The 24,296-nt window shown below is 60.7% G+C and overlaps 1 protein-coding gene across 1 annotated transcript; it reads left to right on the forward strand.

Annotated features, from left to right (window-relative positions):
* Positions 1 to 370: 370 nt before the first annotated feature.
* On the forward strand, positions 371 to 21,133 carry COL6A1 (collagen type VI alpha 1 chain). The gene is made up of 35 exons (XM_081067457.1): positions 371 to 599; positions 1,290 to 1,419; positions 2,977 to 3,177; positions 4,077 to 4,236; positions 4,384 to 4,512; positions 4,608 to 4,628; positions 4,795 to 4,815; positions 4,893 to 4,937; positions 5,758 to 5,811; positions 6,302 to 6,346; positions 6,472 to 6,498; positions 6,719 to 6,745; positions 6,834 to 6,878; positions 7,159 to 7,212; positions 7,409 to 7,471; positions 8,209 to 8,271; positions 8,408 to 8,461; positions 8,558 to 8,593; positions 8,761 to 8,823; positions 9,983 to 10,045; positions 13,987 to 14,049; positions 14,697 to 14,759; positions 15,125 to 15,175; positions 15,326 to 15,361; positions 15,835 to 15,897; positions 16,065 to 16,130; positions 16,712 to 16,747; positions 17,030 to 17,066; positions 17,331 to 17,339; positions 17,452 to 17,585; positions 17,828 to 17,937; positions 18,634 to 18,817; positions 18,910 to 19,090; positions 19,586 to 19,615; positions 19,740 to 21,133. Exons 1-35 carry the CDS (start codon positions 503 to 505, stop codon positions 20,360 to 20,362), a joined length of 3,084 nt encoding a protein of 1,027 aa, XP_080923583.1. The 5' UTR covers positions 371 to 502; the 3' UTR covers positions 20,363 to 21,133.
* Positions 21,134 to 24,296: the final 3,163 nt, after the last annotated feature.

Below are 24,296 nucleotides of genomic sequence, written 5' to 3' on the forward strand. Positions count from 1 at the left end.
AAGAGGAAGCTGTGGGGACGGTGAACACGCAGATCACCCCCACATGAAGGTGCAGATTGGAACCAGCCAAAAACACGTCCAGGGACATTCATCTGGGGTTACAGTCTTTTGCAGACATCTTAAACTCGACTCCACTTTCGTCCTACTGGGCATGAGAAGCACAGTCCCCACGGACAGGAAATAAATCCTTTAGCGGAGAAGTGTCCTGGGCTCAAAGCTGCTCCAGACACCAGAGACCTTCCTTCAGTGACTCACTCAGGGCGGGAGGAGACCCCGGCCTCTGCAGGATCCTCGCCACCCAGCCCCCCCCCCCCCCCCCCCCCCCCCCCCGCCCTCCGCCGTCCCTCACTCCCTCCGTCGGCCCCTCCCTTCCTTTCTCCCGCCTACCCTCCCACCGAGGCTATACCTCTGGCTGCCGGCAGCGTAGACTTCTCTCTCTCTGGTCATCGTCAGCCCACCCTGACCCCTGCCCTCGCTCGATGGTGACACGCAGGCCAGTGACATGAGGTTGGCCCCCGCTCTGCTCCCCCTGCTGCTGCAGGGCTGCTGGACCGCTGCTCAGGACCTCCCACTAGCTGAGAGGGCCATCGCCTTCCAAGGTGAGGGGACCTGCCGGCTTGGCTTGCGTCTCTGACTGCTTTTTGCTGCGGGGAAGACGGGCTGGGGACCAGACGCAACCAGCTGTGAAGTCCCAGCAGGACTGGCCCCTTCCCTTGACGTGAGAGCTGCAGATGGGGGGCCTGATGGGGCTGCTTGAAATTCCCTGGCTTGCTGTCCAGACGCCCCAGCTAGGCCCCTGGGCTCCAGTCACCTCAGGAGAGTCGGGAGTGTTGGGAGGCGCCCTGCTGAGGAGGGTGAACTCCACTCCAGTCACAGGGTCTCAGCCTGGGGGGGGGGGGACCAGCGCTGTCCCTTCTCTGCCTTGGTTAATTCCATTTGACTGCATGCCTGGCAGTCAGTCAAGATGCATGGTTACCTGCTCTCTCGCACCTTTTTCTGAAGCTCATGACCGTTGGTAGTTTTTAATTCAACTTAAACCATAGTGAGAAAGCAGTGTTAGTTGTCCAGACCAGGGCGGGGCTCCCTGCCTTCCAGGAGGGCTGGGGAATTCTCAGGACCCATGCAGGGCTTTCATGGCCACCCCACCGCCTCGCTGGGTGCCAGCTCTTCCGGATGAGGGCGGCTCTATGCAGCCATGTGGCTGGGCCAGCTCAGCAGCCCAGGGAGGTGGTTGGTGGGGGCTGAGGGCGCAGGGCATAAGAAGCTAGCCTCTCTCATCCTTGGCCCAGACTGCCCGGTGGACCTCTTCTTTGTGCTGGACACCTCCGAGAGCGTGGCCTTGCGGCTGAAGCCCTATGGAGCCCTGGTGGATAAGGTGAAGGCCTTCACAAAGCGCTTCATCGACAACCTGAAAGACAGGTCAGTGCTCCTTGACCTCTCCCTGCATGTCTGCAGGCCACTCGGGGGAGGGCACCGCCCACAGGCAAAGCCTGGCCTCAACTTCCCCATCTGAGAAGAGACGTGCTGGCCTGGCCACTTGAGTCCCCTCTCCTCGTCCACAGAAGTTCAGATGGGCCAGAGAGGGACTTGAGATGGAGCCAGCTGGGAGAAGGGGGGTAAAGGCACAAGCCAGCATGGAGAGCTGAGGGGACAGTGCTGTGATGTTGGCTCCCCGTACCCCAAATGCAGACGAGGACCTGCACCTCCCCGCCCAAACTGAACAGGTTTAGGGAGTGGCCTGAGGCCCTGTCCAGTGCCTGGAGGGGGCGCCCCTCACTGACCACATGGACACTAACGGCCTCCCAGGTGGACTATCAGAGCCTGTGTCTGGACCCAATGTCCCAGCATCCCAGCCAGAGGGGCCTGGAGGGGTCACCAGCTTGGTTCTCGGTTTGGGCATGGCATACTTCATTCATTCATTCATGTGTCTGATGACTGAAGCACTGGGAGGGTGGGTGGGGAGAGCCCCCAGCAGTGGGCGTGGCCGAGGACTGGACACACCCACAGTCGAAGGCAGGGCCATGGGGAAGGGGCACAGGTCAGAACCCAACTCCCTCACCTGTGCAGGGCCTCGTCTCTAGTCCCCCCATCCCAACTAACCCACTGACCCGTTCACCCGAGCCCTGAGTGCCCCCTCCAAATGAGGCCCCAGGGACAGAAGGTACAGCTACCCAGCGCAGTGATTTGGGACCCAAAAGCCCAACGTCGCTTGAAGTGCCCAGGTCCACGGGGCCACGGGACAGCAGGGGCTGTGGAGACGGTGTCTCGAGGAAGGCTCACTGGGACAGCCATGTGGACCAGCATCCCCCTCCATGTACCTTTGGCCCCTCACTCAGCCTCCTCGTGCCTCAGTTTCCCTACCTGTGAACTGCTCCTCTTGTGATGGCTGCTGTTAGCATTACCACAGGGGCCTCTGTCACTCCATCTTCCAAATGGACTACCAGGCAAGCCACCTCCAGGCCCTGGCAGAGCAAACCCCGAGAGCCTTGGGCTCAAGTGCACCGGGCAGAGAGAGGCAGCCAATCAGGTCCATGGGGACCCCTCCCGTGTCCCGCTTGGAACTGGCCTCTCCCGGTCCTTCTACCCCCATCAGCCCACCGCATTGCAGGACCTGCCCCCATCGCCCCCCCCACCGTCCACGCAGGGTCTGCGGCCCTTTGCCACCCTCCCCTGCCCGTTACCCCACCTGCTTTACTGCAGCAGAGTCGAGGTGATCCCGGGCTGTCTGGAGCCCGGCCCTGCTGACGATGCCCACCTGCCCTCCCACACGTGGTCCCCAGGCCAGGGACCGGCGCCTTTGGTCGGCACAGGAAGTCCAGCCGGAGGCTGGCCCGTTCCTCCTCTGTGGTGGGCTAGGGCCCGGCCGCCTGTCCTCCGGTGAAAGGTGGCCATCACGTGCTGGATGGACAGTGCCCAGGGAGCGGGAGGACTCCCGGGGTTCCCGGGGAGCACCCGGCTCACCCACCGTGCCCGCAGGTACTACCGCTGTGACCGCAACCTGGTATGGAATGCAGGCGCCCTGCACTACAGCGACGAGGTGGAGATCATCCGTGGGCTCACGCGCATGCCCGCGGGCCGCGATGCGCTCAAGGCCAGCGTGGACGCGGTCAAGTACTTCGGAAAGGGGACCTACACGGACTGCGCCATCAAGAAGGGCTTGGAGGAGCTGCTCGTGGGGTGAGCACCCCCGGCCCGAACGCGCGGCCCCGCCTGTGGCCTCTGGGGGGCCCGAACAGGCCCAGAGTCCCTGGGAGGCACTCCACCTCCCTGATCTATTCGTGGTTACCCAAGCTCGCCAGACCCCGGGGCTGTCCACTGACACACCAAGCTCTGGTGCCCGTGAGCGGCAGAACCAGTCCTAGTGACCACTGCCCGGCCTGTCCTTACGGCCGCCAAGCGTCTCTCCCAGAGCTGGCCACTGTCTCCTCATCCAGTGACAGTAGAAGGGACCTGAAATGCCCCATCACTGCCTCCCCTTTGGCCAGGCAGAGGACACGTCTGCAGTCAGAGGCAGAGAGGGTGACACAGAGGGAAGGGAGCCCTGTGAGAGCATCAGTGTCCCCAGTGCTGGCTCTGCACATCACCTGGAGTCTGGGTAATGCTGAGCAGCCAGCAGCTGCCATCTTTAACCCACAGACAGTTGGCTCCTGGCGGTGGCTTAGCTGGGCCACCCAGTACCCCCACTCACAGGTGGGCACATCTTCAGCCGTCCCCTCCCACTGCCTGTGATGGGGGTCCTATGTCAGGGCGCCTCAGGTTGGGTGAGACCCGTGCCTCTCCCCAGGCTGAAGGTGCATTTTCCAAGATAGTCTTTTACAGAAATGTGACCGCATACAACTTTTCTGTTTGATGTCCATTTTTATGATCCCACTTTATAGCAGGACCAACAAAGAGAAACACTGTGCAGTGTGACAGGAAACACCGCTTTGCAGAGCGGTGCTTGGGTCTGGGTCCCCTGCGGGAGTCTGGCCCCCGCCCATCACCTCCTATCTCCAGGTCTCAGCTCTAGGGTTCCAAAGGGTCAGAGATGGCCTGAGGGAGCCAGGCCGGGTCTCACCGCTGCCTGCGCCTCGCAGGGGCTCCCACCTGAAGGAGAACAAGTACCTGATCGTGGTGACTGATGGGCACCCCCTGGAGGGCTACAAGGAGCCATGCGGGGGCCTGGAAGACGCCGTGAACGAGGCCAGGCACCTGGGCATCAAGGTCTTCTCGGTGGCCATCACGCCCGACCACCTGGTAGGAGCCCCATCCTGGGCCGTGTTGGGCGGGCGCAGGGCACGGCCTGTGGGCACAGAGGAGCCAGGGGAAGGCATGGGGCGGGGGAGGGGCTTGGGCTCCCAGGGGGGCATCCTCGAGGTCACCCTTGTTCCCGTGTCCCCCCAGGAGCCTCGGCTCAGCATCATCGCCACAGACCACACCTACCGGCGCAACTTCACGGCAGCTGACTGGGGGCAGAACCGCGACGCGGAGGAGATCATCAGCCAGACCATCGACACCATCACCGACATGATAGTGAGTGGCCGCTGCACCCTCCCCTCCCACGTTCGGGCCGGCAAAGCCTGTGTCTGGGAATATAAACTAACTTCACTTTTTCATCTCATTTTCAGAAAAATAATGTGGAGCAAGTGGTAAGATCCCCTCCCACCCCTCCCACCCCCAACTGCCCAGGGCGTCCCACCAGCCCCTTCCTCCCACTGGGGACTGGAGCCAAGCCCTCTGAGCACTTGTAGGCATGCGGAGCCCGGTGGCCATGCCCTGGCGTTCTGACGTGTCACTCTGTCCCTTCTCCGGCAGTGCTGCTCCTTCGAGTGCCAGGTAAGTGTGGGCCCCCCCCCCGGCCCTGGGGCCTCTCTGGACGCTGTCTTGGGCTGACTGTTGTGTCTGTCTTGCAGCCCGCCAGAGGACCGCCCGGACCAAGGGGTGACCCTGGGTATGAGGTGAGTGGCCGTACCCTACCTCTGCTTATATCCAGGAGGGAGAGAGGTGTCAAGTAAGCCACAGATGTTAGGGACACAGCAGGACCCCAGGCAGCCATTCTGAGCACCCACCACTGGGCTGGGTGTGGGTACAGTGAAGACATCCCTTTGATGGGCAGATGCCCCGCCCGCCAGCCATGGGGAGAGTCCAGCACCGTGACCTCGAGGCCAGTAGGGTGGCTGAGGGCTGGCGTTCAGGGTGGGGGCCGGTCCCACAGCACCCTTGCCCCCTCCCTGTAGTAGAGGAAGTGGCCCTTTCAGAAGGCATCCCCTGAGTGCTTGGCTCCAGGAGATGGGCCTTCCCCGGGGGACGGGACGGGCATGTACTTGGGACCCAGGCCAGGGTGGCTCAAGCAGGGAAATTTTGAAAATCAAGATGCATTGCCAGTATTTACAACTTGGGACATTGCTAATGAAAGTCCATATTTCTGGCTTCTCCTAAAAAATGTCGGCTCCAATGGCTAAGGAGCTCATAGCCACTGACCACTGGAGTGGAGTGGCCTCTCCCCACGGGGTGTTTGTGCCCACACAGCAGCAGGAATGGGGCACAAGACGCAGAGAAGAAAGATTCAGGGACGTCAGTCTTGCAAGCGGGATAGTGGCTTGGCCTGGTGGGGTGTGAGGGAGGGGACACATGGACCTGACCTTGAAGACACCAGACGGGCCACGGGTGCTGGGGAAGGTACCTGAAAACCATGTGAGCAAGTAGGGGTCCCTTTCGCCACCTTTTCAGGAATACATAGGAAATTGTCCCCTAACCTTGATCTGCTTTGTGTTCCAGGGAGAGCGAGGGAAGCCGGGTCTCCCAGGAGAGAAAGGAGAAGCCGGAGACCCTGTGAGTACTGAGCACCTGGCCCCGAGGATGGGGACCAGGCTGAGGAAACTTCCAGAAGGATGGCTGGTTTCTGAGCACCATGGTGCCAGTCCTGAGAGGACACAGTCCCATGGGCAGCAGTGAGAGGGAGCACTGCACAGCCGTTCCTCCCAGCACACTTACCAGGCGGGACCCCCAGTTCCCCCAGGCCTCCACACAGGCCCAGCTGCTCTCAGTGGGCAGATGGGGGTTGGACCTCTGCCTCGGCCATCGCCAGTCTCCCCACAACCCAGCCCTGGCTCCTCCTGGGGACTCTTGTGACCTCAGGAGGCCCCCAGGAGTGGGGGTGGAGCCTTCATAGCAGGGCTTCTCCCTGGGGCGCCAGCGAGCAGCAAGGCCAGGTCCAGTCTCGCCGGCTGACCAGGCCTGAGTGGAGTAGGGGGCCAGGTGGGCTGAGTGGGGATGCCCTGGCCACGACGGTGTCTAACGCCCCTCTTCCTTTGTGTTCCAGGGAAGGCCTGGGGATCTGGGACCTGTCGGCTACCAGGGGATGAAGGTACGTTTCCGTCCCACTCCACAGCAGGCTGAGCCTGGGGTGGATCCTGGGCATCACAGCTGTGCCAGGGCCTGGAGCCCTGGGGCACCAGTGACAGCCCCCCTTTCCTCCTGTTTGCGGTGTAGGGAGAAAAAGGGAGCCGAGGGGAGAAGGTGAGTGAGGAAAAACTTTGGAGCGTGTCCCTCTGGGCACAGAGCTGCCCCTTCACCAGGACAGGGACGACCTTGCCTGTCCCCAGTGTGGGAGGAGCAGCGAGCTGGTGGGCTGTTGGCTGGCATGCCTGTCCCAAGGGGCCTGGGAGGACATGGCCAATTTCCAGGGAATTCTCTCTGTGTTGGGGTCCCCCCCTCACCCTCCCTCCTGTTTCTGCAGGGCTCCAGGGGACCCAAGGGCTACAAGGTGAGTATGGCGGTGGGGACATGTGTTCTGCCCCACGGGTGGGTGCTGTCTGACCTTCGTCTGACCCTCTGGTCTTTGCCCCTCACAGGGAGAGAAGGGCAAGCGTGGCATTGACGGCATAGATGGCATGAAGGTAACCCAGGCTGGTGGGGGGCTGGGGGTCAGGGAAGGGATGGTGCGCAGAGCCAGGCACCTCCCCAGACATGGTGGATGAGGGCTGCGTGTGTGCACTTCCGGGCACTTGAAGGTAGTGGGAAAGGCAGGAGGCATTTCCTGCCAAGCCTGAGGTCCCAGTGGCCCCCAAGCTGCCTGGCCAAGCTCAGCTCATCTTCTGCAATGGGGCTTTCCTGGGAGGGGAATGGATGACCCAGGGCCTAAAGGCTTGACCCTTAAATCTGCCTTCATCCTTCCAGGGGGACACTGGGTACCCCGGCCTGCCAGGCTGCAAGGGCTCGCCTGGATTCGACGTAAGTCACTTTCTCTCATGGGTATTTTAAGACTGTAAGTACTCAGTTGTGAACATGGGCTCAAACCCTTCTTGGGACGCGCTGAGAAGTCCCCAGAGGGCTGTGCCACGTGCAGACCTGCCTTTTAGGCACTTGACTTACATTGGCGCGTGGCCTGATGGTTCCTTTGGACTGACCTCGGCCATCTTCTCACCAGGGCGTCCAAGGACCCCCCGGGCCCAAGGGCGATGCTGGTTCATTCGGACTGAAGGGAGAGAAGGTTAGTGATGGAGCCCCTGGGGCTGGAGGGGTGGCTTTTCCACCTACTGAGTGTGGATCAGAAGTCCTTGGGAGCAATTCGCGGGTCTGAGGGTCAGGCCCTGGGCGAAACATCCCCACCGATGGGCAGCACATTTGCCCAAGGGGCGCGCTCCCTGCAGCCCCAAGTCACTGAGCCTCAGACCCGTCCAGCGGTCATCACGTCCGTGTCTGCAGTGGGCAAGGTGGCCCACGGTGCCCCAGAGATGTCTGCCCAGCCCCAAGCTCGGTGTGGAGTTCCAGAATCCATCTGCTCCATTTGGTTACTAAGAAATCAAAACTAGGGGATCAGCAGTGACACTGTAGGTGGCACGTGGGCTGGACAGTGGAGCAAGGACATAACTAACGGTCTGGGTCCAGCTGGAAGCCGAGTTGTCAGCTGCCTACGTTTTTCTGGGGACTCTCATCGCCTCAGGAAGTGCTGGGGGAGGCAGAGAAGCAGTGTGGGCTCTGACCCCGGGTCCTAACCTCTGTTGCCTGGATTGCGTTTTCATCTTCCAGCCCACAGATTTCAGCGCAGGCCCAGAACTGAGTCCGCCAGGGAACTGGGCCTCACTAGTGACAATGACAGTCCGCTGTCCCTGCCAGGCATGGGCAGCAAGGGAACCATCAGGGGGCATGTGTGTGGAGATGTGGGTGGTGGGGTCACTGGTCCCCCCAGGATAGGCCGGGCGTGGCTGACCTTTCTGATTTTTCCAGGGTGGGTCTGGAGCTGACGGGGAGCCTGGGAGGCCGGGGAGCACAGGGCCCCCTGGAGATGAGGTAAGCATACATGTGCCCCCTCACACACAGTAGGATGGGGTCCAAGCCCCGGGAGGGGCCGTCAGGACCAGGGGCCAGCCGCAGCCCCGGGCCCTGGCAGGGCCAGATATGGACGTGTGTCCACTTGTCTCCTCAGGGAGAGCCGGGAGAGCCAGGGCCCCCAGGAGAGAAGGGCGAGGCTGGCGATGAGGTAAGCACCTCATGGCCCCCTGCTCCCCGTTCCTGACATGGAGGCTGGGTTTCTGCCCAAATTAATTAATGCGTCTGTCATTCCTCCCCATCCCAGGGAAACGCGGGACCAGATGGCACCCCCGGAGATCGGGTGAGTCTGCTGGGGTGGCGCCCTGGGCCTCCGTGCTCAGGGGTACACGTGGCTGTACGCCCGCTGGGCTCGTCCTGGGGACGGTCGGCCCTGCACTCAGCCTTGAGCCCCCTTCACGCCACTGTGGCCAGGGCTGCAGCCTCCCTTCCCCACTTCTCTGCACACAGGGCGGCCCTGGGGAGAGAGGACCACGGGGGACCCCAGGTGTGCGGGGCCCGAGAGGAGACCCGGTGAGTCTGGGACCCCCCCCTCCGGGAGGGACAGAATGAGGCCAGGCAGGGGTCAGGCTGTCAGAACCACAGGACACATGCCGCCAAGTCCCTTTGGTCCCTAGATTGCAGGTGACCCCCACCCTCGCCTTCTGTTTTCCCAAAGAGAGTCCCCAGTACAGGAAGAGCAGTGCCGGTCACCTCAAGGGGTGCAGGGAGCCCAGGCCAGCAGGGCCGAGCACCCCGGTCCTCAGTGAGACAGCCCTCGGGAACTCACACCGACACGCAGTGGATTTGCCCTGCAAGGTCTTGTCCCGTGTGAACGCATTTCCTGTGGGACTACAGTCGTCGTGTGTGTAACGCCCTTCACAGCGGCTCGTTCTGCTTCTAGCCTCGCGTCTTGTCAGGCTGCATGTCTGTCACTTGTTTAGCAGCAGGGCTTTCCGTGTGACACGGCTTCCTTAGCCGGCCCCCAGGCCCACACACCTGGCTCTCCTGAGTGCTTGCCTTGCCGCCCCCCGAGCCCCCAGTACATGCAGACAGAGCCTGGGCTCTTCTCTCGAATGACTCCGTTGCCAAAGCTCCAACGGCAGGAAGGTTGGGAAGCTGTGGCTGCACAAACCTCGAAGCTGAGAGGCTGGTGGCCCAGTGGCCGCACTGGGCTTCCTGGGCCCGTGTCAGTGGGAAGGTTTTGCTGGACCCAGAGGGTGGGCACCAAGCACACTGTTTGCCTGGTTTGGGGGTATAGGCCCCACCACGCTGCTCCAGAGTTGGGGGAAAGGATGCTGACCTCCCTCCCAATGACAGCTGCCACCACAGACCCCGGGAGGGACATCAGAGCAGGAGTAACGTGGCTCTGAGCCCCTGGCAACCCCCTCCCCCCATTAGGAAATGGGACTGAAGGCCAGGCCCCGCCACCAGCACTCAGCCCTGGTGGCTGGCAGTCCCCAGCTCCCATGCACCCCTAATTAGCCCCCTGGAGGAGACGCGCTGCCTGGGAGCTCGCCTGCTCGGGGAGCTGCTGGCCTCATTGCTGGGCCTCCTGAAACCACACAAGCCACTCGACGGCCGAGCACGTGGCCACATTGTGGTAAAAACGTGGGAAAGTGTAAGAAGGAAGGACAAGCCGGACGCACTGCGGGTAGCGGCTCTCCCACCTCAACAGTGTCTTTCTCCCCAGGGTGAAGCTGGACCCCCAGGTGACCAGGGACGAGAAGGCGCTGTCGGCGTCCCCGGAGACCCGGTAGGAAGCCCGCTGTCTGGGAGGGGCATCCATGTGGGGCCAGGCCAGTCTTACAGCATAAACACGCCTGAGCCTGTGGGGAGGTCTCTCTCCCGCAGGGGATGTGACGTGGGAGACGGCAGGGGTGTGGGGCCCGGAGCCAGCTGCCGGACCCTGGGGATGGCTGGGGCGACGGGGTGTGGGCTGGGGAGGGCAGGCCCAGCTCCTGTGCCCCCTGGATGCCCAGCACTCACAGAGGGACCCCTTTTTCATCTGGTGGGCACTGGGCAGGACACGGAGCTGCATGAGCAGACCCCATCTCTGTCCTCAGAGGGCATGGGGGTGCCCTGACCTGGTGCTGTTAGAGCAGGGCTGTGGGGGCAGAGCTGGCAGCAGCAGGGGTGTGAGGAAGCCTGGGGGGTCCTAGGGACTGCCCCACCCGCGGGGCAGGGTCACTGAGGTCTGAGCCCTAGACAAGGCACCATACATTGGAGCCCCCAGGAGATACAGGGGCGGGAACTCGCTCAGCATTTGGAGCCCAGGTGTGAGATCCTGGCTGGAGGTCAATTTGGGTGTGTCAGTGCATGGAAAGTTCCAGGATTCCTGGGTGTGACACCTTCCAGAGGCCATGCTGGGGGACGGCCTGAAGAAGCAGAGTGTTCCTCATGTGAACATGTGAACAGAAACTAAACAGTCTGTGTGGTGAGGACGTCCTGGTTGGGAAGAGGGCCGCGCGCCCACTCCCACAGGCGGGTCCAGCCCGGGCCTGGCTCCATCCCGCTGCCACCACGGGGGTGTGTGGGCCACTGTCCCCAGAAGGTGGGGGTGGTACTGCCCGCAGGTCCACGCTCCACGCTTTACGTCCAGCCCCAGGTCTTCAGTCACTCGGCTCTGCTTTAGCACGGGAACGTCTCCATTCTCAGTGCTTTCTTCAGGCGGTGCTTTCCTGCCTCTGTCGCTGGGTGACTGTGTTGTCCCAGGCTCCCTGCCGGGACGTACTGTCCAGAGGGCCGCTGGCCTCTTGCCCTGGCTGTGCTGAGGTGGGCCCGCAGGCCTCAGGCCCCTGGGTGCAGAGCGGGGTTGGTGCTGGCGTGGCCAGGCGCCTCCAGGGCTGAGGGCCTCTCCCCACTGAGGGGCCCAGGTGGCAGATGGATGCAAGGGGACCCTCGCTCTAGAATCCCCCGGTGCTCTCAGCCCCACCTAACTCCCCTCCTGGGTGCCGGCTGCTCCTGTGATGGGGGTTTGCCGCATGGGTCCCATTCCTTCCATCACATTCCTATGTCCCTCCTGCTGAGGGGTGACAGGTCCAGGCAGAGTGGGACCAGTGGTGTCCGAGCTGGGCCTAGGGACTTCCCAGTGGGCAGGGGGAGGGGACAGTGGGGTCACAGAGCGCCAGGCAGTGGGCTATGAGATAGGCCGACCTTGGACGGCCAAGCCTTAGGCTTTGGTGGGGCTTGGCTTATGGCTTTGAGTTTTTGGTGGCTTTTCTTTTGGAGAAAATTTGGAATTGGAGTTTTAAGAAAACAGAAGAATTTAAAAGCTAAGAAAGCAGCAGCATCCACAACAGGGCAGAGCTGTCTTGCCAGTTCTCCTGAGGGAGTGTTAGAAGTGTGTCAGAGGTGTGTCGGGCCCACTCCCGGGGGGCCGGAAGGGGCAGGCGAGGCCATGAAGGGATAAGTGGGCTGTCTCCAGGCTAAGGGACCAGCTGAGCGGAAAACTTTCCTCGCACTTAATCCCACGTTGAGCCTGCTGGGAGCCATGCGTCTGAGGAGCACAGCTATCCCCACAGGCCTGGGGACCCCGTGGCCCTGGAGCAGGAGGCACCTGACATATGACCCCCTTAGAGCTAGGCCTCCACGTTATTGGGGCCACAGACAGAAAGACGGGGGCTGTCCCACCTGTTTTTGTCTCATGAGAGAGAAATGGTTAAAATCCATGACCAGGTGGAAAAGCAGATCTCTGTCCCTCACCCCACTCCCAGCAGTCATCAGTTTTTAGTTTCTTCTAAACTCTAGCTTGTTCTAGAACCCTAGGAAAAGCACAGTGTGTGAGAGTGGGTGTAGGCCTGTTGTTTCCACCAGCAGCACCAGACCTGACACTGTCGTCCGACGGGGCCCTGGGGGTCAGGCAGCCACACAGACCGCCACGCCTTCTCAGATTCCTGCTGTTCCACTGGGTAACACTGAATGTCCCTGTCCAGTCCCGTCAACACACACCTGGACTGTCCCCAGCATTTTGCTTTACAGAAAAATACTGTGGTAAATACCAACAGAATGTATGCCTGTCCGCTCCTCTGTCTCTGCAGCTCTGTGACACGTCCTACCTATCATCTATCATCTGTCATCATCTACTGTCATTTACCTCTTATTCCCTATCATCTATCATCTATCTATCCACCCATCGATTATCTGTTTATTATATCATGTATCTGTCATTTATCATCTATCGTTTATCCACCGTGATTTAATTATCTATCCATTTACCCTGCCAGTCACCCATCCGCCCATCCATTCATCATCTAGTTGTCTCCGTCATTTACTACCATCTCTCTGTCTTCTGTCACCCATTATCCATCCATCCATCCATCCATCCATCTTGAAATACTTACCCAGAATGTAAATTCTTAGCAGCAGAATTTCTTGGCCGAATGGTGTGTGGTGTGTGTGTGTGTGTGTGTGTGTGTGGTAATTGCCAAATATTTCTACTTCTGTAGCCCCAGCTTGTATTCCCCCCAAGAGTGTAAAGTAGAGACTGTAGCCCCACCTTTGCCAATATGAGACATTACCAGACTTGGAACATGTGTTTCATGTCCTCAGGTGAAAACCGTGTCCTCTCGGGAAATGCCGAGTGTGGTCTCAAGTGTCACTGTCCTAGGCTGTTCACACAGTCGTTCATGTTCCACTGGAGTCCGTGTCCCACGCTGAGTACACGAGGCTCTTCTCTGCACTGCAGACATTTTTTCACGTTCACGTGTAGGATGTCCTGCTCTTTTACAAGATTGCAAACACGTCCACCCCTTGTGCTGCGTTTTGGCTGATACCTTTGCTTCGTTTGAATACATATTGTGGGTCAGAGTGAGGTGGGACCCGGCGTGACATTTTCTGTGAATAGCAAGCCCATTGTCACAGCATACCTTCTCGCAAACCTGCCGACCTCATCAGGGCCCTCATGACTCCAGACCCAGCTAGCTCATGGTCGCTCCCACACCAGGTGTCTGTGTAGAAGTTTCTGGAAAAACATGTTTTGCCAAATCCCAAGAAAAAGCAGTTGAGAAACAAAGACTGTGGAGGAAAGGGTTCCAGGTCTGTAGTATGTCCACCGCATAGGGGCGCCCCCCTCCCTGCCCGTGGGGACACCAGTGCTGCCCACAGGAGTGGGTGTGGGGAGGCCGGCTGGTCCCAGGAGCCTCCTGTGACACAACTCTGCATAGACGCTGCCCAGAGTTTGGGGGTCGTTTCCTGTTCCTGGGGGAGCTCTAGTGGAGACCTATCACACAGCCCCCAGCCTCCCATCGGCCTGGCCTAGGGCCTAGACAAGCTATTTGCATCCACCCCGTGCCCTTTTTCGTGTCCCCTGGGGGGCAGGGCCCAGACTGTGACCCTGAGTTGGGGCTGATGGTCCTCGCGGCCAGCATCGTGGTGTGTGACGCTGACGCTGCCTGGTCGTGGCTGCTGGCTGGCTGATGGGACAGTTGCGAGGGACCGCATCCTTGCCAGAAGCACCAAGCTAAGGGCAGGGCCCACGCACAGGCGGCTGAGTGCAGGGTCACCGTGGTCCCTGAGTGGTGCCTCCTCCCTCCTGCCTGGCTGGGGGCGCCTGGAGGCACCCGACACAAGACCCTGGGCCAGAAGGGCCGGTGTTGGCCTCCAGCGAGGGGCAGAGATGCAGCCAGACAGCAAGTGGGGTCAGCAGGGCTGCGTCGGGCGGGCAGGGTCCAATGGGGAATGTCCATTTCTCTGCAGGGTGATGCAGGCCCCCCTGGACCTAAAGGGTACCGAGGTGATGAGGGGCCCCTGGGGCCCGAGGTGAGTAATCCCCCAGCCCCCAACCCCCTCCCCTCCACCAGCGCTGTCGTGGGACAGGCCCTTGTGTCACTGTCACATAGAAACTTTTCAGTTCATCTTGTGATCTGTGTGACTTTTGAACATTTGGAAAATGCAGAAAAAAATAAGAGAATGCAAATCTAAAAGGGTACCTACCAGCCAGAGATCACAACAGGAACATTTGGGCTTATTCTAACTTCTTTTTCTGGTTTCGCATGTCGTGCCTTACAAATTTGCCTCACAGGTTTGTTTTTTTCATTACGAACATTTTCCTAAAACCTTAACAATTTTCAAAACGTTGACCTGTGCTTGGAACGGCTGCTCACGCCTGTGGGTGGCTCCACCCGTCTCTCGGAACACCTGCGTCAGGCTCCAGGCTGGTCAGGATGCCCATGGGTCCTCATTCATTTCTGGTCACACCCTGGGTGCCCTGGGGGTGGGGGGAGTCCTGGGCAGCAGGAGTGAACTCTGAGCCTCAGGGGTCCTGTTTTGTTCAGCCCAAGGACTATTGGCAATCTGCTTTTTATTTCATTCTCCCTCTCATTCTCCACTAAGAGGCATCTGAGCCAGCGTCTCTCATCACTCAGATGCCCACTTACTCTCCCCACACCCTCCCCTCTCCTCCTCAGGGTGCCAGAGGCGCCCCAGGGCCCGCGGGACCCCCCGGAGACCCCGGGCTGATGGGCGAAAGGGTGAGTGATGGGCCCAGGCCCTGGAGGGGCTGACACCTGGCTGCACATCTTGGGAAGCCCTGGGTTCGAGCCCCGGGCTCATGGGGTCTAACGGAGGGACTTGGCCGTGGTGACTGGACAGGGAGCACCCTTCACAGGCGGCTGAGTCCTCTGTCTGCGGTCACCACTGGTACTGAGCATGGGGCCACTTTACTACCCACCTGGCTGGAGGTCTGGGGAGAAGTGCATGGGACCCTCAGGGCAGTCCAGACTGGGAGACGCCTTCCAGGCTGAGGGACACTCGGAGCCACTCCTGTGCCCACACTGTCCAGAGGTGTCCCTGGCCTGGGTGGTCCCCAGAGTGACAGGACGGTCTGCTCCACCAGGGTGAAGATGGCCCCCCTGGAAACGGCACTGAGGGCTTCCCCGGCTTTCCCGTGAGTGTCCCCAACCCCTGCCCCTCACACCCTTTGTCCAGCTGGGCATACCTGGGCCGGCCGGCAGGTTGGACCTAGGCATTGGTGGCTGGGATTGTCCACTGGGGCGCCAGGTCACAGCCTGGTGTGACAGCCCTGCCTTCCCTGCAGGGCTATCCGGGCAGCAGGGGCCCTCCTGGGATAAACGTGAGTACAGTACCCCCCATCGGGCTACTGGTGCAAGCCCATACACGTGCAAACACCCATGCCCTTGGCCCAGGCTCTTCGCCAAGGCCCTTCCCATGTGTCTCCGTTGATGGGGTCTCCACACGGCCTGGGCTGCACCCAAACCCCCCCAAACCTCAGGGTGTCCTCTGGCCTGTCCTCAGCCTCAGTTTCTCCCCAGGAACTGTGTACCAGGGGTGGGGGTGGGGCAGACAGTGTCTCTTTTATCTTTTCCTTTTAAAACTTATGCTCCTAAAGAAGGAAACAAAATGCATATAAACGTGCCTCAGTAAATTCGGTTGAAAATAGAAAACTCTGAAGAAAAGGGGAAGCCAGGTGCCTTGGGTGGGCCCAGCTGCCCTGCCATCGAGGGGCCTGGCGGGGCGCCTGTGGAGACGTGGGCTGGACCCCAGGACTCTGCACCACATAACCGCATGCTCCCCTGTCACCTGCAGGGCACTAAAGGCTACCCCGGCCTCAAGGGGGATGAGGGAGAAGCTGGGGACCCTGGCGAGGACGTGAGTGCAGCCCCACCCTGGATGTTGTAACATACCGAGTCGGCCTCGGCCTCTGGGTCTGCAGCCACTGAGGGTCTGGCAGGGAGGCGGCCGAGTGCCATTGGACAGGAGACGAGGGGGGGAATGGACGCGTGGCTGTGGCTGTGACACGTGCTGTTTCCTTCTAGAACAATGACATTTCACCCCGTGGTGTCAAAGGTGCAAAGGGGTACCGGGGCCCCGAAGGCCCCCAGGTGAGTGGTGGCAGGGAGGCCCAGGCAGGGTGCGTGGGGTGCACCTGGGACTCTGAGGCTGCAGCGGGTGGAGGAGGGGGCTGGGAATTTGGGGCACCAGTCTCTGGGGAAGGCCTGGGAAGGTTGGAGCTTTGGCAGATGGTATCAGAGGGAACAGACAATTCCGAGGGGCGCACTGAGGGTGGTGAGCTGGGAGCAGACAAGTCACCAGGTGCCAGTCGCGGGAGCACAGAAAACCCACGTCTGGGGCCTCTGCCCGCTGAGGTGGTACCGTTGGATTGAACGCTCTACCTGGGTGGCAAGTGTGGGTGAGCCCCACACAGGTTCCCGGCCAGCCTACCCACTGGCCACCAGGAAAGGGACTGTGTTGTTGGACAGTTGTCACAGAGTGGATGGCACTTACTGGCTGTCCTCCAGCCCTGTAAAGTGCAGAAGCCTCGCTGCCTCTGGTGTTCAGAGGGCTTCTGATGGGAGGTGGGCTCACGAGGGCTGAGTGGGGGCTTGCCAAGACCTTGTGTCACACCTGCAGTTCAGGTAGTGACCAGGGCCCTCCAGCCTTTCTTCCATTCTTTCTCTAACAGGGACCCGCAGGACACACAGGACCACCAGGACCAGACGTAAGTGGGTGTCTGAGTGTCCTCAGGGATCGAGCACTCTGGCCAAGGGGTGGAAACCCATGACAGCCACATGATGGCCACATGTCAGTGACCACAGCAGGTGCCCATGCCCTGGAAGCAGAGGCCTACAGGCAGAGCAGGGCACACCCTGAAAGTGAGAGCCCCCGGCCCACCCCAAGCCTGGCTGTGGTCCCAGGAGAGAGTGACCCAGAGGGCGGGGCCGCCCTGGCTGGACAGTGGGCCAGTTCAGCCCATTGTACCAATGTCTTTTCCCCTCCCCAGGAATGCGAGATTTTGGACATTGTCATGAAAATGTGCTGTGAGTGTCCCCATCTTTGAATAAATGTCTTAATCGGACAGAGCACACCGCGTTGGTGCCCTCACTGGGGGAGGAGAACAGGAGGGGCGGGTGTGTCCCACTGCAAGAATCTCCCTGGGGATGGGCCACTCTCACCCCCACCGCTGGCCTCCTCCTCCCACCGGGCAGTGGCCAGGAACCGGGTCAGGGATGTGGGGGAGCTGGCGGGAGGGTTTGTGACTGGGGTCTCCATGTCACCTAATCTCCTCTTTCCCCTCTTTCCAGCTTGCTGTGGTGAGTGTCACTTTTTAAGCTTTGGGTGGATTGCCCCCGTGGGTGGTAGGGCCGTGCCCTCCTCTCAGTGCAGGCTCAGGACAGCCACGGGCACTGTCCCCACCCCCCTCAGAGTGCAAGTGCGGCCCCATCGACATCCTCTTCGTGCTGGACAGCTCCGAGAGCATCGGGCTGCAGAACTTTGAGATCGCCAAGGACTTCATCATCAAGGTCATCGATCGGCTGAGCCGGGACGAGCTGGTAAAGGTGAGCCTGGCCCCAGCCCCCAGCTCTGGGAAAGGGGGTTCCTGGGAGGCAGGGGTCTGTCCTGACACCAAGCTGGAGAGGGGATGGGTCCTGGAGCCATGGGAGATGGGCGCCATGTTTCTCAAAAGCCAGAACCCCAACCCAGCAGCATGAGTCACCCCCAGGTCTGGCCTGGGACACACAGTGGGTGGAGGGCAGCCGGGTACCTGAGGTCGTGCCTGAGCTCACATTGGTGCCTGCAGTTCGAGACCGGACAGTCGCACGCGGGCGTGGTGCAGTACAGCCATAACCAGATGCAGGAGCATGTGGACATGAGGGACCCCAACATCAGGAACGCCCAGGAGCTCAAGGAGTAAGACTGTGCCCTCAGCTGTCTGCAACACAGCAGCCCCGGCCTGACCCCTGACCCCAGCGCTGACCCTGTACCTGACCTGGGCCCCAGCCTGACCCCTGGCCCCAGCGCTGACCCTGTACCTGACCTGGGCCCCAGCCTGACCCCTGGCCCCAGCGTTGCCCCTGTACCTGACCTGGGCCCCAGCCTGACCCCTGACCCCAGCGCTGACCCTGTACCTGACCTGGGACCCAGCCTGACCCCTGGCCCCAGCGTTGCCCCAGTACCTGACCTGGGCCCCGGCCTGACCCCTGGCCCCAGCGTTGCCCCTGTACCTGACCTGGGTCCCGGCCTGACCCCTGGCCCCAGCGTTGCCCCTGTACCTGACCTGGGCCCCGGACTGACCCCTGGCCCCAGCGTTGCCCCTGTACCTGACCTGGGCCCCAGCCTGACCCCTGGCCCCAGCGTTGCCCCTGTACCTGACCTGGGCCCCGGACTGACCCCTGGCCCCAGCGTTGCCCCTGTACCTGACCTGGGCCCCAGCCTGACCCCTGGCCCCAGCGCTGACCCTGTACCTGACCTGGGCCCCAGCCTGACCCCTGACCCCAGCACTGACCCTGTAGCTGACCTGGGCCCCAGCCTGACCCCTGGCCCCAGCGCTGACCCTGTACCTGACCTGGGCCAGGGCCTGGTGCTGACAGTGCTGTGACCCCGCAGAGCCATCAAGAAGCTGCAGTGGATGGCGGGCGGCACGTTCACGGGCGAGGCCTTGCAGTACACCCGGAGCCGGCTCCTGCCGTCCACCCCGAACAACCGGATTGCTCTGGTCATCACAGACGGCCGCTCGGACACCCAGAGGGACACCACCCCGCTCAACGTGCTCTGCGGCCCCGACATCCAGGTGGGGCCACGCCCACACGCACACTGCCACCCGCGCAGCCTGGAGTGTGAGGCGCTCTCCACGGGCCCCACTGACGCTGTCTTTCCCCGCAGGTGGTCTCCGTGGGCATCAAGGACGTGTTTGGATTCGTCGCGGGCTCTGACCAGCTCAATGTCATTTCCTGCCAAGGCCTGGCACCTGGAGGCCGGCCGGGCATCTCGCTTGTCAAGGAGAACTACGCTGAGCTTCTGGAGGACACCTTCCTGAAGAACATCACCACCCAGATCTGCATAGGTGGGCAAGGGGCGGCGCCAGCCAGGGCCATGCAGGCGCTGACTGACAGGCGGGGTGCAGGGGTCAGACTTGGGCCCGCGCCCCACCCAGTGGGCGCGTGGTCAGCATCAGCGGGGGACAGCGTGGCGTGGACAGCATGTCACAGGGCGTCTGACCGGCAGACATTCCTTTCTCCTCTCTGGGCCTTGGTTTCCCCCTTTTCGGAAGAGTCAAAACTGCCGCACTCCTCACCGGGGTGGTGTGAGGACCACGAAATGGTGCTGGGGGTGGTCCCGTTACCTCAAAGCCCCGCCGTTGAATAAGGGCACAGGGGGCCCTTGTGGGGTGGACGGGATCAGGCAGGGGGCTGCCACGTGTCCAGGAGCGCCACCCGTGTGCACGGCCACGCCGCACCTTCCGTGGACACCGCGGTGTCACCGCGCTGGGGTTTCCCACGGAGCAGCGGTCCCTCCGATCCCTGGCTTCATGCCGAATGGGGGCCTTTCTGTTTTACAGACAAGAAATGTCCAGATTACACCTGCCCGAGTGAGTACCCGCGTGGTCGGGGCGCTGGCGGGGGCGCGCACGGGAGGGCGGGCGACGTGGGGGGCCGGGGGGGCCGGTCCGAGGCCCCGGGCGGCCCCACGAGCGCTCCCCCCCCCCCCCGCAGTCACGTTCTCCTCCCCGGCCGACATCGCCATCCTGCTGGACGGCTCGGCCAGCGTGGGCAGCCACAACTTCGAGAGCAGCAAGCGCTTCGCCAAGCGGCTGGCGCAGCGCTTCCTGACGGCCGCGCGCGAGGCCCCCGCGCAGGACGTGCGCGTGGCCGTGGCGCAGTACAGCGGGCGCGGGCAGCAGCGGCCGGAGCGCGCCGCCCTGCGCTTCCTGCGCAACTACACGCTGCTGGCGGGCGCCGTGGACGCCATGGGCTTCCTCAACGACGCCACCGACGTGCACGACGCGCTCGCCTACGCCACGCGCTTCTACCGCGAGGCGTCGTCGGGCGCCGCCAAGAAGCGGCTGCTGCTCTTCTCCGACGGCCACTCGCAGGGCGCCACGGCGGCCTCCCTGGAGAAGGCGGCGCAGGACGCGCAGCGCGCGGGCATCGAGGTCTTCGTGCTGGCCGTGGGCCGCCAGGTGAACGAGCCCCACCTGCGCGTCCTGGTCACGGGCAAGGCGGCCGAGTACGACGCGGCCTACGGCGAGCGCCACCTGTTCCGCGTGCCCAGCTACCAGGCCCTGCTGCGGGGCGTCTTCTACCAGACGGTGTCCCGCAAGGTGGCGCAGGGCTAGCCCGCGGCCCGCGGCGACCGACCGGACTGGGACCCACTTGGCTTCCACGGAAAAGCTTGAAAAGCCGCCGCGTGTCTCTCCCGCCCCGCACGTGGGGTGTCTGCGCCCAGTCCTGGCGTTCTGTCCCCCGCCGCGGAGCCCAACCCACGTCTCTCGCGGCGACTCACACGGAGCCTCCCTCCCGCAGGCCCCGCCGCCCACGCCTGGAGCCGCCTCGCGTGTCTCTCCTTCCCGGTGTCACTTGTGCACCGGCCCCCTCCCGGCCCCAGCCCTTCACTAACCCTACAAAACCCTTACTTACTTCATTTACACAGACAAAGTCCACTAGTTAAATTCACGTGAGGCCGTCCACTTCGGTTTGCTTCTGGAAAGCCAAGAGGACTCCTCAGACGCAACCGCATGAGTGGACGCCTTGGGAGGGTCTCCTCGCCCACCGCCTGGACCGTGGCTCCCGCAGCCTCGGCCGGGGACAGCGCAGCGGCACGAAACGGTGTCTGTCTGCTACCCAGCCCCCTGGGTCCTCGCAAACACCCAGAACAAAGGTGCTATCCTGTCGACCCCCACCCATCTACAAAGTGGCCTGGACACCCGGGCCACCCGGTGGCACAAAGTGATGTATTTTCTTGAAAACAAGCCAAAGCTCTTCTTCCTCAAGGGAGAGGGTGGGTCTGCATTTCATTGAAGACCCTTTGTTAGTTTTACTCCTTCCTGTGTTTTTTACTCAACCGTGTCTAAGTCAGCAAATTTTCCAAATAAAGGTTTTCACTCTTCTCTCCGTGGTCGTCTTTCCCAGGAGTTCGAGTCCCTGGCGTGTGTGCATGTCACGCCAACAGGAGGACTGAGGAGGTTAGGGGGCCACTGGGGTGCCCGCCTGGACAGCCTCCTAGCTTGGCCTGACTCAGCCCTTCCACGCGGCTCTCTGCGTCTGGGGAACATGAATGCCATCTGCAGATGGGGAGCAGCTGGAGAGGCCCTGACAGCCCGCAACACGGAGTCAGAAAGGGGTTTGGTCTCAGGCCTGGGAGACTTGGCCAGATCCAACAAGATAAAGCCCTGACAGCCACATCTGGCACCAAAACCCCGGGAGTTCTGGAGGGGGGTGGGGACCCAGGAGGCCCCGTGGGAAGACACCCTGGATATTTAGCCTCTGTCCGCCCCATCAAGGGGCGAGGGCCCCTGCCTCGGGAAGGGTGGGGGGGAGGGGGACTCGGAGCCTGCTCCGAGTCCCCCTGAGGAAACGCACAGCCATTGGAATCCCAGTGCCCATCACTCCCTGGCAGGGCTGTGTGGGGCACATCGGAGGAGATGGGGTCCAGCTGTCTCGGTCAGTGCGTAAAGGAGGGCACAAGTGCAAGACACGACATCCATGGCATCGACCAGGAGAAGTGGGCAGCGAGGCCTCCGTGTGGTCCTGGCCGGGAGGGAACCTGGCGTGTCCCTCGGGTGGGGCCACTGATGCCTGGGGGCTGAGGGAAGGGATGCCCCTCTCTCAAATGCTACACAAAATGTGGCCTTGAGAGCAGAGCTGCAAGAAAGCCAGCAGTGGGGCAGGGGACAAGGTGCTTGAGCCTCTGTGATTCCCGCGAACAGCAGCACTCCCACGTAGAATTCGTGCACGGCAGGCACCATCTCTGGAGGGGTGCAAGGGGACACCTCATCTCAGCCCCTGTATTCATGTCAAGCAAATGTGCTAGGAACCAGACAGAAACTGACAGTGGGGTCGGTTTTCTTTGGCTGGGCCATCATCCATGGGGCCTGCGCATGTGCCCAGCCACCCCTGTGAGCCCCCAGCCTGAAGGGTCCCCACAGCGGGGAGCAGCTTTCCCGACAGTTTTGTGACCTTCAGCCAGTCACCTGGCCCTTCACCTCAGTTTCCTCAACTCCAAAATGGGAGCATAGCAGCAGAGTGTCCGCCTGAGAGAGTTGTGGTGGGCCCAGTCTCTTCACCGGACCAGACATCACACCACTGTCTGTTTTGGGCCTCCACGATGCGTCCACAGTGGGAGGCCAGAGGGCTGGCAGGCAAAGGGCGTCTTGGGGGCAGCCTGGACCCCGCCACTGCCCTCAGGCTCCCTCCTCAGGTGGGAGTTCAGGTGGGTCTGGGGTTTCTCTGGGCCCGCCTTGGGGTGGCCACCCTAGGGACTGCTTCCTGAAGGAAAGTGAGAATCAGAAAAATAGCAAGTCCCCTTTAAGAAGGGGGGGGGCCACACCTTTAACCCAGCTGTGACTCATCTCTAACTGGAATCATTTCTCTAACTGGAACCAGCTGGCTGAGAAGGCAAGTCAGAACGAAATCAGCCACACTTTCCTCCATGCTGCCCTTGTCAGTGCCTCGCCTCCCCACACCCACCAGGAAAAGATAAGGGTCCTCTTCATTCTGCGGAACTCGATTTTTAAAACTATGCCATGAAGAAAACCTGTGGCCCGCCACACCGCGTCCCCTCCAAGTTTATAAAAGCAGTATTGTAGATCACGGCGCCCCCTTCGGCCCAACCCAGAATTGCAGGGGGCACTGACATCCCCTTAGGAGCCTTGAGCTGCATGCAGTTCCTTCCTCCTCCCCAAAGAGGAGTCCTCCAAGGGAAGGGGGACCTGTGGGGTCCCAGGGAGTGCTCAGGAAGGGCCTCCCACCCCCACCTGCTCCCCTATCAGGTCAGCCCCCCACTGAATCTGGAAGGTCCCCAGGATCCATCGGCCTGTCCTGGGGATGAGCATGGTATATTCAGTCCACCCCTAATCCATCCGTGTGTTAGGGGCTGTCAGAGTCCCCGGGACTGTTTGGTTAATGACAGCTTCTCCTGTACCTTCGTTTGCAAGTACAGGCCTGTGTGCTGGGCCCGGCAGGTCATGACCTCTGGCCTGGGTCAGCTGTCACCCAGGCTTTGCCGTGGGTTCTGGAGGACCACTGACCAGCTGCACCCTACTTTCTTTGCTCTTTGTGAACATTTGTCTGTTGTCCTTTCACTTTTAATCTCTCAAGATGCATCGTCTCAGGTGCATGTTTTGTAGACAGCCTGTGGCAGCATTTTTCACCTATTCTGATAGCCCTTGCTTTTTCTGCTAAAAAAATCAAATATTCCCACTTATTACTACAACTGATATTGGGTCTTTCTATACATTTTTTATGCTACGGATATGCAGGAAGGAACATTTTTCCACCTGTAATTTTGAAAGCATATGGGAGGTGCATGTGTGGGGGCTGTTGAACCATGCGGCTCGCTGGCCAAGACCCTCGGGAGCCAGCCCTGCCCGAGGGGTCTCCAGCCCAGAGTCCCACCTGCAGGTCTGGCAGCCACTTTCAAAAGAGATGCTGGTCAAGAACTTACAGTGGAGTAAACCCAGAAAGAAAACCACATAAATATGGACAGAAAATTTTTGACAAAGAAGCTAAAACATACAATGGAGGAAAGACAGCCTCTTCAATAAATGGTGCTGGGAGAACTGGATAGCCACGTGCAAAAGAATGAAACTGGACTTCTATTTGTCACCATGTACCAAAATTAATTCAAAATGGATCCAAGACTTAAGCATAAGACTTGACACAATAAACTGCATAGAAGAAAACATAGGTACTAAACTTATGGACCTTGGGTTCAAAGAGCATTTTATGAATTTGACTCCAAAGGCAATGGAAGTAAAAGCTAAAATAAACAAATGGGACTATATGAAACTTAAAAGTTTCTGCACAGCAAAAGAAACCATCGACAAAATAAAGAGGCAACCGACTGAATGAGAGAAGATTTTTGGAAATAGTTCCTCCAATAAGGGTCTAATATCCAAAATATACAAGGAACTCATGCAACTCAACAACAAAAAAACAAACAACCCAATTGAAAAATGGGCAGAGGACCTGAAGAGACATTTCTCCAGAGAGGACAAACAAATGGCAAATAAACATATGAAAAAATGCTCAACATCACTAATCATCAGAGAA

This window comes from Rhinolophus hipposideros (assembly GCF_964194185.1).
Source record: "Rhinolophus hipposideros genome assembly, chromosome: 2".
Lineage (NCBI taxonomy): Eukaryota > Metazoa > Chordata > Mammalia > Chiroptera > Rhinolophidae > Rhinolophus > Rhinolophus hipposideros.

Excerpts from the sequence above, each read along its gene's own strand:
- COL6A1 (XM_081067457.1), top strand. The coding sequence starts at position 503 with ATGAGGTTGGCCCCCGCTCTGCTCCCCCTGCTGCTGCAGGGCTGCTGG. Across the intron at positions 10,046-13,986 it reads TCGGCGTCCCCGGAGACCCG|GGTGATGCAGGCCCCCCTGG; the intron begins GTAGGAAGCCCG and ends ATTTCTCTGCAG. Across the intron at positions 18,818-18,909 it reads TCTGCGGCCCCGACATCCAG|GTGGTCTCCGTGGGCATCAA; the intron begins GTGGGGCCACGC and ends CTTTCCCCGCAG.